Here is a 15,507-nt window from a genome sequence, read left to right on the forward strand (position 1 = left end):
CAAAGAATTTACTGCTCTGTGGCAGCTTGTCTAACTAAAGGTTTTGCTAAAGAGGAAAACAAACACTAGCCTCTGGCAGCCAGTCCTAATTCAATAGGAGGTGCTATATATTCAGATAGTCAGAAAACAGGAAACAGAGAAGAAACCCCAACACTTTCTTATGTCAGCACCAAGCTGTCATCTTTCAGCTCAGAACAGCTCCTTCCTCTCTGTAAAGTTATCTGAAGCCTTGAGCCTTTCCATAGTTAGTGGGATGGATACGTTTCCAGAAAACCATGTAATAATAAAAAAGTATTGTATTACCCTTTTGTTGTAGCAGAATGGTTATAACCCTTCTGGCTCTGAAAACTGCATGAAAATTTATCTGAGTTGGAGCAGAGATGTGGTACCAGTGAGACAGATACACAAGTACTTCATTGCGTGAGTCTTTTAGGCTGCAAAAGAGCCCAGCTGGACAACAGCACCAAGGTCTACAGTGCTTGACTGCAAGAGGACTATGACTTTTCCAGGCCTCTTCCAAATGGTCTGAGCAGGGTGGAACAAACCAGCTGCAATGCTGAAACCTTCTTCCCACTCCTTGGCAAGTTATGTCAAATGCATCCCACCGATGGATCAGAGGAATCCAATAGCCAGAGGCATCTGGCACGTGGAAACATGAAACAGGAGCAAGGGTGTAGAGCTACAGATAAGTGAGAGACTCACTGAGGGAGGATGGAGAGCAGAAATCACCTAGATTTTCATTCTTAATGCATGTGACATTTCTTGTGGCCAAGAACCAGTCCCACCCCCATCACCCAGAGGGGTCTGTGTGCAGCTCCTGAGAAAGTCACCATTTGATTTGAGAGGGCTGGGAAAGGCTCTTCTCAAACACAGGCAGTGTGGGAGAAGATGACGAGGGTCAGCCAGCACATAAGCAATCGTGAGGAGCACAGCAAGTCTTGGCCCAGCCTTCTCCCCCATTCCTTATTGCGGTCTATGGCTTCCTCACAAGGGGAGGAGGAAAGGTAGGCACTGAACTCTTCTCTTAACAATCAGTGACAGAACCTGAGGGAATGGCAGTAAGATGTGCCAGGGAGGGTCAGTTGGACATGAGGAAAAGGTTCTTCACCCAGAGGGTGCTGGACAGTGGAACAGGCTCCCCACGGAGGTGTCACAGCCTCAAGCCTGACAGGATTCAAGAGGCATTTGGGCAACACCCTCAGACACATGGGATGAAATCTGGGGTTGTCCTATAAAGGGATAGGAGTTGGACTTGATGATCCTTGTGAGTCCCTTCCAATTCAAGGCATCTTATGATTCTATCCCTCCCAGTTCCCAAATACTACATTGAGATACCAGCATAGACCAGACAGCCCATCGGCAACCTACCTTTGCTGTAAGAGCAATAACGAGTCACTGCCACGTTGTTTCTGGACACAGGGCAAACCACGAGGAGGTGACCTTCCTTCTGTGGCCACATGAGGTTGGTGGCCCTCTCCTTGTCTTTGAGCAACCTTCCCACTGCACCACACTGACCAGGTCTAATCTCTCCCTTCAGTGGCTGAATGGGGACAGCAAGTTCCTGTCCCACTTCGACCTGTCATTGCAACCACAAGGCACGTCAGCTACATGAGTTCAACTGCCCAGAGACATGGTGCTAGAGAAACAAATGCACCTTGTCCCACAGAGCTGCAGTGAATCACACCATTACATCCCACTGCTACAGCACACACCCTATCAGCACCGGGAGGGATTTTGTGAATATATGCCTTGATGCAGCTAGGAAATGTGCAATGTTTTGGGTTTACAGAGGCAGAGGTAGAAGGATTCTGCTGAATTCTCAGCCTCCCACAAACCATTTTGCATCTTAAACATGGATGCATCCTTTCCTAACTCTACAAAATACCCAAACAATAAACTTTGGAGAGAGACACTGATATTGAACATCACCCCATTTCCCAAAGCTGTAACCCTCTGATCTTCCTCATGGCAGAGACACGAATCTTTTGCAGTAGGACCATAGTTTCCCATGAAATCATTTCAACAGCAGTTCAGTAGCATCCACCAGCAGCCAAATCCCACTTGAGCATAAAGTCCATCTTACCATGAGTTGAGCTGTCAGCAGGATATGTAGCCATGTGAACAGACAGAGGAGCTGGTGATGAAAGCTGCCTGTTCTAACTTTTCAGCTGCTTTCTTTACTCACTTTAAGGGGAGGGGAAAAAAGAAAAGGAGGGGAAAGAAAAATAATCAAGGAAGTAATGTTCCTCTCCCAAGGTGCACTGCAAAACATTCTTGGTAGACATGGAAACCCCTGGCAGGCTGCCATCGCTTGTCCAGTCTCCACATTAAATTTCAGTGAGCAATTCAATACTTGAATGGCTTTTAGAGAATTTAAAGGGAACGGCAGCCGCGGATGCGTGATGTGGCGGCCACTCCCTGTAGGCAAGCGTTTGGGGTGTTCCTGAGTTTGCCTTCAGCTCTGTGGGGAAGCTCATCATGCTTCTGCGGTGTACAGGGCAGGCAAGTTATGACAGAGCCATCTGAAGACAAACCCAGCCTCCACACTTCTACAAAGGTTTCCTAGCCACAGTCTTCAGGGACTGATGGTAACCTTCAAATCCCTAAAGGGAAGCTGTGAAGATGGAAGGAAAAATGTTTCATGGTGCTCTGGGGACTGAACTGAAGTTAAAGGTACTGAAGAAGATTCATTCCTTCCTTCTCCTGGCTTCTACTTTCTCCTGGCTTCCAGCTCTCCTCCCCTGCCCTGGGGCTGGCTCTTCTTTGCTCATGGTTGGGCTGAAGAGCGATGAGGAAGTGGGAGAACTCCCTGGAAACCTCCAAACGTCTGGGAGAGAAGGGAAGCGCATGGACTAGGGACCTTGCTGCTCTGCAGGAAGAGTGAGGAGAGGAACCCTGGAAGTGATTGCTGGAGGTCATGTGGGCTCTTGGGTTGGTTGGACAAAGATGGTCCCACACAATGGAGACCCTCCAACTTTCCTCTAATCCCTTATTCCCAGTTATTCAGGGACATGCATTCTACATGGCAAAGGGTTATTTCTTTCTAAATGCTGTAACAACGCTGTAACCCTGCATGGTGCCCATCACTACAGCTTCAAGGTGCTTAGAAGTACATGGATGAAAGGAATCAATGTGCACCCAGGAGAACAAGCAGCATAACAGAACTGTGACCTGCACAAAAGTTACCCACCGGCCGCATCTCAGATTTCCATCAACAGTGCCTGCAAACGGCTTTATGACATGTAAGTGAGCATGAGCACACACAAGACACTCAACTTCTCTCTTCAGAAGGTTTCTCACAAAAGAAGTTTGCATTAGAAGTCACTATTAAGGAATCCCAGCTACTTGGCAGAAACCTGGAGAGGGACTTTTTGCAAGGGCATGTAGTGGTAGGACAAGAGGTAATGACTTTAGACTGAAAGAATGTATATTTAGATTAGATATAAGAAATAAATTCTTCCCCATGAGGGTGGTGAGGCACTAGAACAGGTTGCCCAGAGTGTTGGTAGATGTCCCATCCCTGGAATTGTTCAAGGCCAGACTGGATGGAGCTTTGAGCAACCTGGTCTAGTGGAAGGTGTCTCTGCCCATGGCAGGGGGGTTGGAACTAGATGATCTTTAAGGTCCCTTCCAACCCAAACTATTCTGTGATTCTATGATCTATGAAGCCAGAATAAAGCAAGATGACTCATGTCCCTATTCTTTTCTTACATGCTCAGTGCATTTCCAGGGAGACCAGACCTCAAGTTCCTCATAGCTCTTCATGCTTTTACCAGCCATCCCAAATGCAGGCAGAGAGTGGGAGATGAGTCCGGTAAGAGCCACATCCCCTTTCAGTGGTTTGACCCCTGGGGCTCTCACTGCTCTGAGCCAACTCACAAGGTTAAGGATCACGACGTTCTCCCAAACGACATCGTTGTGCTTTTACTTTGCAACAATGCCAACACCGCAGGGATTGGCGAAGCGACACGTTTAGCAAGAGCCACATTTCATTTATTTCCCAAGAGGATGCAAAAGGCACAAGCTATAAATAGGAAGCTTACAAGTTTAACAGCGCCTGTGGTTTCACTCAGGGATTGGTGGTCATCCACTAATCAGTGAGTACATAACAGCATGTGCAATGTGGGCTATGAGTAACGTTCTCCGGTGAGGGGTCATTGCTGGTAGGGCTGTATATGGGAAATTACAACTATTTCCCCTCTCTCTGCAAAGCGCACTTCCTTGCTGTTGCTAAATTCAGGAGTTTTGCAACACTTCTTTTTTTTTTCTCTACAAAATATCCATTTCAAGGGATCAGGTTAACAAAGTAGAAGTAGATGCTTGTATAGAAAGAGTTTGTTGTCTTTGTCATGAAAGAAAACTTAAAAAGTAAATAAATCAATAAAAAGAACTCTGAAAGTTTAAAGGAATAGAAAATCAACATGAAATCTTATAATTTAAAAACCCAGAAGGAGATCTTTCTCTGATCTGCTCCATGTATTTTCATATTGTCCCAAGGGAAGAAGCTGAAATGAAGTTACAAAGTGCTGAAAGGTCTGGAGTCTGCAGAAATCCATGTATTTCATTTTATTTTCCCCTGAAAACTAAAGGAGACACCCTGCTTCAGTGACCCATATATAGAGTAAGAAATCTGAAGGCTGGAAAAAGAAGATCAGGTTTGTTTGTGCTATTTTTGCATAGCTCTTGGCACAAATGTTTTCCAGCAGAGGTTTGATGCCGCGGCAAGCCTGGTTCATGAGCACACAGCATCAGCTATGGGAAAGTCACAATCTAACGTGCTCAGAGCGTTAAATAAAACACCAACAAACTATACCCCTTGAGAACCTGCAAATAAAAGGATGGGATCAGTGTTGAACTCCAGCCCATGAGCAAGACACAATAAACTACACCCCAGAAATAGCAGCCCAGAGGCTTCAGAAGCTCATACTGTGTTTGATCTAGGGCACAGCAAGTGCATTTCCACAAGCAGACAAGTGCTTAGACAATGTTTTCTAAAAGGAAACAGTCTCATAAGCAGCAGTTTTCCATGGATTTATGCCCTGTGGTTGCATTTGCTGGTGTCTGGCAAGACGCTGGCACAAAACAAAGCTCCCCATGGTTCGGTTGGTTGTAGCATCTCTGCTCAGTGTGGATCCAGTAAGAATTGTCTACACACTGTCCTTGTTCCTTCCATGGGTCTGTAACTGATTCAGCTTTTTACCCAATGGCATATTTTTAAAATGAAATGCACAGAAACTCAGTATTTCCAAGACGATTGCCCCTTGGCCTGTTTCAGCTAAATTAAAACAACCAAGTCCACAGGATGGAGGGCAGGATGAAGGGAGGAGGAGAGGGTCAAGCAAAATATTATGTCCAAAAGCCCCGTTTCCTTAAGAAATCAAGCTGAAAAACATTTAAACCAGCTCGATGAACAACTGCTTAGAATCTCAGAGCCCCACAGTGGGTTTTCATTAGGAAAAGGAGGACCAAGCTGCACAACTTCTGAGGCAGCAGAAGCACAATTCCCTGCCTCGATGCTGCCACCGTCTGTTGTCTGCTGACAAGACCTTATAACAGCATCCTGCATTTACTTTCCCGATTCTTATACCAATTTTCCAAGCACAGAGTTTCTCATCATCTCATGCTTGGGAACACAACAGCCAACACAACAACAACACAACAGCCCTGTAAACCTGCAGTGAGCATAAATGCAGCAAAGAACCGAACAGCTGCTTTTCCTCTGAAGCCATACACATGTTGGCATCACTCCACCCTCCTCTCATCTTCACAATCTAATCAGTAATGCAAACCTTAAAGCTGGCTTGCCTATTTGAGCTTGTAAAATATTAATTTGCTACAGAGCTCTTATTTTTTTTTTCTCCCTGAAATTGTGCTCGGTTCTCTAAAGGTGCTAGAACACAAGAAGCAGAAGTTATGAGATCCTCCTAGATCTCATTGCTTGTTTTCTTGATGAAAATCCCGGGCTTCTCCCAGTAAAGAATACTACAAGAAATTATGAGTATGGGAGAATATAGTAAACCTGATTGATCCAGTCCTTCTCCTCCCAACCCTCTTTTTCACTCTGTGGATGGAGGTTTTGTCTGCTCCTTGGTGAAAGGACAGTCCAGTTGAGAGTCGCACGCTCCCTCAAACCCCTTAAGCTGTGTTTTCCCTGCCCTTCTGATTCAGATAATTTTCTTGAGCTCCTCAAGCAGAGCTGAGCTGTAGATGGTGGCTCTACAGCTTCAGCTTCTACAGCCTGCTATGCACATGCTCTTCCCAGTTGCCTTCATCTCTCTCCAGAGCTCAAGCCTAGGTAAAGTTGCAGGCTGTAGCATCACATCCTCAAGATCCTTCAGGGATGAAAAATGCTTTCAAAATCCCAAGATGTCAAATACTCATGTCTAGTAACTCTGGACTGTGCTAGCATATGATGCTGATGATGCATCGTCTTGGCGTACAGCCCTTTTTCATTAGAGGAAGAGAATTCTCTCAACAGGCCAGGAGGAAAACAAGAACAAGAGAGCTGGAATCAGTCAGGCAGCTGTTAAGAAACAAAAATTAAAGAAATCCAGGATCTTAATGAGTGAATCGCCTTCCTCTGGGGGAGCGGCGAGAGCTCTGAGCGCTGCTTTACTCTCCGCGTCCCCCAGTCACTAAGCCTGGCTTGAGGAGCAGCAGAGCACTCTGTAAGCGACACCAGCCTAATTAATTAATGACTCCCCCGGCGTCAGCTCTGTGGCTGCTGGATTAGAAAGGAAGGCAGTAAAGAAGGGCCAGGACAGCACGCGACTGCTTCTGGTAAATGCTGAAGGCTGCTGAGAGCTGGCTGGGTTATTCAGAACCTCCCCTGCTTTGGGCTACGACGACGCAGAAGTCGAAGATCAACTGGGGAGAGAAGATGGCGTGGGATCCACCCTTGCAGCATCCTCTCTCCTGGGTGAGGTCCTCCTCCCTCTTCTTGTCCTGCTCAAGAGTTGCCGTAGCACAGTTAATCGAGGTAAGGAGCAACTTGTTTTACAGACTGGGTGGGTAGGGGTGTCCTGAAATAATGTTGTTTTCTTTGCACGTTAGGCAGGGGGGACAGGTAGTACGGACGGCAGGGAATTTAAGGTGGCTCCAAGGAGTTAGAGGCTTTCTCTGGGAGATGCTTGTTGCTTTCTGCTGGGCCAGCACTAGAAGGAAGGTGCTTTTAAAATGCCAATAGTTGCTGAGGATAGTCAGCACTTAAGGGCTGCTTTAAGCCCCAAAAAGGGCTTAACACAATATAAAGGGCTGAAGTCACAACGCAGCATTTTCTAGCCCACCACTGTGTGTCCAACAAGTGCCCCACATCAGAGGCTCAGGGAAAGAAGAGAAGGAGCAGACATGACCCAGGTGATGAAACAACTTAGGTTAATGGATGGACTTGATGATCTTTAGGGTCTCTTGCAAGTAAAATGATTCTATGATTCTATCTATGCTGACCCTGGATGTACTTGCCCAAGTTAAATGCTTGGGCTGCATTTTTCTTCTTCTGTTTTTCCCCCTTCCTTCTAGTTCAGCAAAGACATTAACTTTTGAAGACATGCTCCTCACCCACAGTTCTGTTTCAGAGCTTTCCCCTGAGGATGACTACACATTCCCATTGCTCCAGCTCCCTACAGCCAAGCTGGGATGAAACAGGAGGGAAAAGCAGCTTCACAACCCAGATCTGCACCCTGGTAGCAGTTAGAACTTCTTTCCAGCAGTTTCAGAAGTAAGAGTCCTATCTGGAAGGACAGCCCCCTAGAATTATGGCTGCCAAAAATGTGGCAGCCCAGCCATTTTCAAACTCTTCCTCACTTTTCCTAAGGTCTGAGCCACAAAAGAGGCAGCTGCTGCATTGGCCCAGGGTCAAAGCCCCAGAGCTGCAGTGCCAATGAGCAGCATGTTCTTGCAGCAGAGTTTAATCCGCTCTGATTGCCAGATTTAACTAAAGTGCTCAAAAATGCAACTGTGCAGGCGTAGCTGTGTTAAGGGCTCTGATGGGCTGGCATAAGAAAATATTAATTACAACTTTTTAAAACTTTTCACCCCTGATTGCTCTGCCCCCACCTCTGGCCTTGCATCAAGCCGGGTCTGATCTCAGCCTGTGCTCTGCAAATTTTAGCAGCTCATCACCAATACATCAGAGACAAAGACAACCCTGCTGAGTTAATATCCCCACTCTGTGGCCCATCTTCTGCCCTGACACTCTGGTTCTCTCATTTTAAAGTTACTTAATTCAGGATTTTCAAATGGAATAACAAACCCATCCTATACGACCACAATATAATATCCCCAGCAAGGCAAACAGGAACCTAAAGCTCCTTTACAAACTCGCACACACTCTCTGCTGTAGACATTTTTTCACATTTTTCCAGTCTGTTCAGCCTACAAGAGCTCTCAAGGTGACAAGTGAGGCAGAACTTACTCTTACAGAGCACATTTCGCAAATCACGCTTCGCTGAAGCCGGAGCAATGTGCAGACACAGCATCCACCCCAACCAGAAGATGTTCTCTCATTATGTTTCACAGACACAGATTTACAGGAATTGTCCTCATGACAAAGCAAAACAAAGATAAACGGCGAAACTATTGTAGAACAGGTGTAATTTTATGGTCTGCTTTACTTCTACCAGACTTTCTTAAAAACCTGTCTGCTTGTTATAGCATTTCAGAAAGAGCAAATCTCATCTGGAAACACAAGTTGCACGGCAGGTTAACTACTAGGTGTGGTAGTTATGAGATTAGATGAACAGTCTGTTTCTGTATTTCTAAAAGCAGATGAAATACAGGCTGCTCCGAAGCTCTGCAAGGACTTTTTACTTCAAACAATTACACTATGCAGTTATCCTGAATAATTCAATTTATGCTGAGCCAGCCCACCGAAGCAAAAGGAGAGAAAGTCAAAGGGGCTGGGCATCAAAGCATTTCAATGAGCTCAGAAACAAAAACCAAAAACAAACAAGCAAACAAAAAAAAAAACACAAAACAAAGCAAAACAAACAAACAAAAAACCCCACCAAAACAAAAAATGCACTCAGTAAGGAAAAGTAAAGAAACAAGAAGATGCTCTTGTTTAATGGTGTTCGAGTGTTTTCAAATCTGCAGATTTATGTGCACTTTCCACTTGGGAGCGAGGAGGCAATAAAAGCTGCTGAATATCAAACCTAATTGCATTGACAAAAAGCTTTACTCTTTCAGAGGCCTTTTGGAAGTATTCTCAGCCCCCTAGGTTGAAAGTTAACTCTCCAAGGGTTTGCAAGCTACCGTGGCACTGAGTAAATTTGGAAATAGCTCCATAGGCTGGACACTGCCCCATTGGGTGCACCAGGAGCCCTCCTGGAAGGTCCATTGCGGAGGGACCTCCTGGAAGGCCCATTGCGGAGGGACCTCCTGGAAAGCCCATTGCGGAGGGACCTCCTGGAAGGCCCATTGCAGGGGGAACCTCCTGCACCCAGAGCTGCAGACTCTTCCTCAGGAGCCCCCTGTCCAAGTTCAGCTGTAGTTTTCACAGATTTGTGAAGCTACACACCCACATAACTCTACCAGGACACACTTTAGTGCCTCCATATCCTGACCTTTAAAATGCATTCACATCCTCAGATGTTAGCAGGTACCAGATAAACACCTAGAATACAGGGAAAATGCTCTTTTCCAGCATCACACTGATGTTCTACCAGAAGAAGACTGAAGAACAAGAGAACACAACTTTGTCTTTTTTTTTTTCCTTTTGCACAAGGCTGCTCAGACATATTCAGCTCCCATAAAGTAACATCCGTTACATGAAATGCATATAGCACTGGTTTATTCCTTAGCTTTCCATCTTCCCCATAATTTCTCCAAGTGACCCAGCTAGGATGAAGTATATATTTCAAGAAACAGGCATCTCATACAGGGAAGGAGAGACAATGCAATAGCAGAGTTCATATTACTACTGTTTTTGCCCATCAGACCTTGTTCATGCCCAAGGGACACACTGAAAGAGAATTAGGACAAGTGAGAGAGGAAAGAGCATCAACATTTCCAGTGTCTCTGGAAGAGAAATGTCCGTTCTTAGAGGCTGGTATTAACTTCAACACTTCTTAGATTCAATCCTCTTCTGGGCCTGGGCTCAAAATTAGCATCATAATGTTTTGTGATTATTTTGTAATCAGCTAAAGGAATAGTCTGCTCTGCAGCGTAAGAGGAAAACCATCAGGGCTTTGCTTTGGGAAAGCACAGGGAAAACTCTATGCTTATCTGAGTCACTTTATTGATACTAAATACTGAAAAACCATCTGGAATAGACCACAGTTTCCAAGTTACCCCCATATGGCTCGTTATTTAACTCCTCATGGAAACAGTGATCTTCTCATTCTTATCCCAATGATTTTCTCAGCCCTCATTTGATTTACTTGTGTTTCCTCCTTTGTTATAAACATTTCTGTCTGTCTGCAGCCCCCTAAAGGAGAGAATCAGAGTAGATAGAAACAAACATGGAAGTCTGAAAACCGGGCCATGGCATTGCCTACTGTTTTGTAGCAGGTGTCCACCTCCTTTGTGTGGACATTAGGCCCATCAGCCCCATGGGTGCTCTGCCCCCAGATGTAAAGTATTCCTCATGGAGAAAACAATCAGGATAACCTGTATCAGGTAAGGTCTTAAGAGGCCTGGATGAGGTGTGAAGTTGGATGCTGAGGTGGGAAGACATATCACATGTTAAAGATGTAGCATGTAGTTTAGTTGATTATCCCCTTATCGAGGCAGATTCTGCATCTTTCAGACCTTTATTAAGCTTTGGGTTGGAGTTTAGAGCCTTCTAGTCAGGAGGAGAAACTCTGTCCTAGGAAGTCATGTAAAATAAACTCTTCAGAAACTTTCTCACACCAGAAAAAGTTGCCCCTTCTCTCTACCAAGAAAGGAAAAAAAATACAGATACTTCTGATCTTCTGTCATTCTATCCTGAACTCCTTGGAAAAGCTGCAACACAAACTTGAGAGTAGGAAAAAAATAACAGCAAAACCAAACCATTTTAATCATTTCTACTAGTTACGAATAGCTGCAGTGGAATAAAGGCAAATACTGATGGAATTGGGGAAGAAGATCACTGCAAGATAAATTAAAGGCCATTTTAAAAAAATGTGAGGTGTTAATTAAAGGTTTTCAGATGTTTTCTGAGTCCTCCCACTCTGAAATGGCCATATAAACAAATGATACATTTGATACACAGGGTGTTAAGTGGTGTTCCATTTGTACTACACTTAGCTATATATTGTTGGGCTCTAGGGACAGTAACCCTCATTTGCAGCCTCCAAGTAAGTGTGATGGATGTGAGGCTGTAAGCAATAATCTAAAAATACTCATGTGAGATTGTTGTTTAAATGAAGGCAGGAAAAATTACCGAGGAGTTATAGTGGACTCCTGAGGTTGATTTCCCATGTGGATGCATAGATTTAACTCAATAGCTGACAATAAAAAGAACAAACAAGAGAATAACAGTTCAGGAGAACATACACAAGCAATGCATGATGATTTGAGAGGTAAGTGTTAGCTTTAAGAATGTCATCTTTAAGGAAGATACCAGTATTTTTGGCCAGCTGGATTCAAAATATTTTAGAAAATTATAAAAGCCATTTTTCTATAAAAAAATTCCTTGTCATGGTCTGACTGAGAAGACAGACTCAAGAGAGGTGGGCACAGAGTATATGAAGTCACTGGACCCTCCCAGAACCAAAGCTACATAAACTTTAAGAAAACAAACAAACAAACAAACAAACAAAAAAACCTCAAAAACCTCTGAGAATTTTTAGGGTTTTGCTTATATACACAGGGATTGTATCTATAACTAAATATATGGTCTCTGCTACCAACTACTCCAAATCCTACAGCTATGCTAAAGAGGCTGTTGTGCGACTGCTGCTGTTCTCAGATGAAAAGAGGGATCAGGGTTCAATCTGAAACTGTTGTTCACAGGACCATGAACTGGTCCAGATATGGAAAAATTGGGTTCCCATTGGGAACTAGGGATGCTGGAGGTCTGAGACCTCAAGAGAGTCCTTTGGTCAGCCCAGGAGCAGAACTGGTGCAAGTAAACCTCATCACCAGGGCAACATCTACACTATAATTCAACATTAATTACTACATTTATCAGCTATCACACTTATATACAATCATTATGACCAGCCTTTTTTCTTTCTAAATACACAATTGCATTATATTGGCCCTCGACCTGTGAAGTCACAAATCAATTATCGTTACTGCATTTTTGATGTTGCATCTGGACTCTGCCAGGGTTTCCCCAGCACTGCAAAGGATTTTGGTGGCCTCCCTAGACAAGTTTTGCCTGAATGGAGATCCATGGTCAGATTGTCCCATCTCCTCCTTACTACTTGGAAGGCAGGGGAAGGAGAGAGTGCAGACGTGCATTTATTTAAAGCTTAGGCCACCAGAACCATCTCTAGCCTTTAGATATCTGTAATCAAATGCAATTAGGAATAAACCTTATTAGTTTTTCAAAGCCCAGCCATGCTGTAGGCAAAACAGCAACATCAGTCAAGCCTAATTAGAAAGGGCATGTAAAAAAAATAAAAAGCACAACTTGAAAAGCAGTGCCTTTTACAATTTTGTGTTCTTTGCTGCTTAATGAAGCAAATGAAACTCCTGCCTTGCCTCCAGCAGCTGTCTCCTTTTCCACTTAGGACGATACTGCTGCTTCCCCCACCATCACTGGTGACAGTTTCTACCTGCCTGAAATGAATCAGAAACAAAGCTTTTTTGCCTTTTTTTTTAAAATATATAGTTAGAAGAACCTGTGTCAAGCTGTTCTGACCTAAAAATTCATCTTGCCTGCAAATGATTTAGTGTTTTGGGGTTTAGCAGATGTTTTACCGCCCTGAGTGTCCAATGTCAGTTCAGATCCAGCTCATTATAGGGTAGTTTTTCCTCCTCCCAGCCTTTGCTGGGCACTTGGAGAAGCTTAAATTTGGTGCCCGTGCATAATGTAGAGCTTCTTTTTTCATTGCTGAGACACACTGGGATGAGGGAGACATACCTGGGCTCCACTACACTTGGGGACAAGCCATCCAGCTGGGCTTAGTTCAGTCTTCAATGGAAGCAAATGTTGTGCCTCCCCACCTAGGACAACCTGCCATGGTGGGTGATAAAGCAAAAGAGGCCAGAGCATCATGAACATGGTCCAGCCTTAACTCCTACTTTAGGTCCTCCCAAACCAGCCCTATAGGGTGGAGTCATTGGAAAACTAAAGCAAGGGGCAGTAATGGGCCACCAGCCCCTGTTCCAGCTCCTGCCAAGGAGCTACTTGATCCCTAGAACATCCCAAAATCCCTTTGCCTCTCTTCCTTGCCATTTTTCCTAGAGATTAAGCAAGGAATTGCATGTCAAGGGTGGAATTTACCTGCTCTGAACTGGGCATCTAGAAATTGGACACCTAAATCTGAGCTAGTCACTGTAGGCTCCACTAATAATCACTGAAGAGAAATAATAATTTATTCATCAGATCTGGATAAGTTTCCTCAATGGGATGAATAGCCCTATGTAAGTGCCACTTTCTTTGGGACATAAATAACCCTGGAATAACTATTTTAGGCTTAACTACTCCTACTGTGCATTTTTAAGCACCTAAGAAAGGCTAGATGCATTTTCTTTACAGTGAGAGATTTAGCCTGAAGGTTAAGACACAAAAATACGTTTCCACAGTGTTGGCATCAACGAGTGATCTGGGTGTCTCAGCTTCCATGGGAGATGTAGTTGATGCTTAGTACAGGCTAAGGGTCTGTTCCACTGTTCTGCAAGAGACACTGCAATCAACAGTCCAGCTTTGGTCTCAACATTCATCACTGGTATTATCTAGGGGTTGGTTTCATGTCCCTAAACATAGCAGTCTAATCTTAGTTCAGGCACTGGTGCTGTACCCCCACTGCTTTCCAGCTCCTGCTCCAGAGAGTGCAGGTCTTCCATAACTACTACTACATGGAGTATTTACCAAGACCTACATCACTATGTCCTTTACATTGAAGTTTAGTACCCTAAACTAAGCTATAACTTTCTCTTTTATGTAATATGATTCTACTCTCTTTCATCCCAGAGTCTCTTTGTATTTCTTTTCTGCTCAATTCTTTTTCTTCCCAACATCTTTATATTCATATAGGCTGCCCAGACAACTTTGTGTTTGCAGTGTTGTAGTGAGGTTCACCTCAGGTGTGTTCAAATCATTTTGTTTGATATTCTCTCAGCTGCTTGCCTCCAGAAGTCTTTCCTCATTGAATTATTATGCAACTGTTGCTAATGCTGCTTCTTGCCTGCATTTACTCTGTTCCTAACATCTTCCTTCATCTAAAGAGTTCTCTGAAGCCAAATATCTTTTGCAGAAGACTTCTTCATTCACTCCGGTCTTCTGTAGTCTTTTGTTTAGCACAGCTTCTTTGCAGAGATAAAGCAATGCTGTTGGTCTTCATAGCAAATATAACCTCTTCATCCATCTGTCCAACTTCTGCTTCTGGACCATGCTGGTGGGGAAGGACACAAGTTCACCCTTGGTGGAACTAGAATTGTCTCTGCTGTGTTTCACCTCCTTACATGTTTTCCTTTTGTCTCTGATCCAATCATTCTATTACCTTGACGTTTATTGCCAAGCGCAAATCAATAACTCCAAAACTTGACGTTCATTCCCAATCACAAATCAACAGCTCCAAATCTTGACATTTGTTGCTAAGCACAAATCAGAAGTTCCAGTTCATTTAAGCTACTAAGAATTACTTTCATTAAGACGTTTATTACTCCCAGTGTACGTGTCATCTCAAAGCTAAGAGGACCAGATATGGGCCAGTGGTGCATCTTTCATCCCTCTTAAGAGTTTGGACACCTTGTCTAATCAGCATGTGTGACAATACAAACTTAGATATCTGCTACCAGATCCCAGTTCATACACATGGGCAGTTGCCATAGATCAGCTTATATGTGATAATTTCTTAATCATATGGTAGCTTGACCATTACACTACAGTAATTTCACTGCATACTTCGACCCTAGCATTTAACACTCACTTTAAGAATATGAAGTTACTGTGATTAAACCAAAGTATCTGCATGAGTGGTCAAGACTGCAGCAGTCTAGCTTCATGCCTTTTCCCTTTGTACTTTTATCTTAAATATGCAATATATTCTGCTACTTTATGTACTGGTTCACATCAAGAGCATTTGTGAAACCAAAGGATGCGGCAGGGATCATCAACCTCATCGTTTCTTCCCGCCAACTTAAGTTCAGCCTTTTTTAAGGTTATGCTGTTCCTCATTCATAGTTTCCTCCAGAATTGTCTGTAAACTGGTAGCAAGTGCTCCAGTCACTGGTGTTCCTGCAACTGATGGTAGGGACATGTTTCTACAGTGATCCAGTCCTAGGCTGTTGTGTGAGGCACACAATTACTGTAGCACCTGATATGTCAGCACATCCCTCGCCTTTCTGTCTATTTACGTCTTCCCATCTTTTTCCAACCAAAATGATTCTATGATACTATGATTCTAGATA

At 43.9% G+C, this 15,507-nt stretch overlaps 1 protein-coding gene across 1 annotated transcript in view; it reads left to right on the forward strand.

The window, feature by feature from the left end:
- Positions 1 to 6,784: 6,784 nt before the first annotated feature.
- TMIE (transmembrane inner ear) overlaps positions 6,785 to 15,507 on the forward strand; it is a gene marked incomplete at both ends in the record, with an annotated part of 29,147 nt that continues 20,424 nt past the window's right edge. Inside the window, one exon of the mRNA XM_080364238.1 lies at positions 6,785 to 6,979. Within this exon, the coding sequence (XP_080220364.1) occupies positions 6,785 to 6,979 (195 nt within the window). The remainder of the gene's footprint in view (positions 6,980 to 15,507) is intronic.

The sequence above is a fragment of the Nesoenas mayeri genome, assembly GCF_963082525.1.
Source record: "Nesoenas mayeri genome assembly, chromosome: 2".
NCBI classification, from domain to species: domain Eukaryota; kingdom Metazoa; phylum Chordata; class Aves; order Columbiformes; family Columbidae; genus Nesoenas; species Nesoenas mayeri.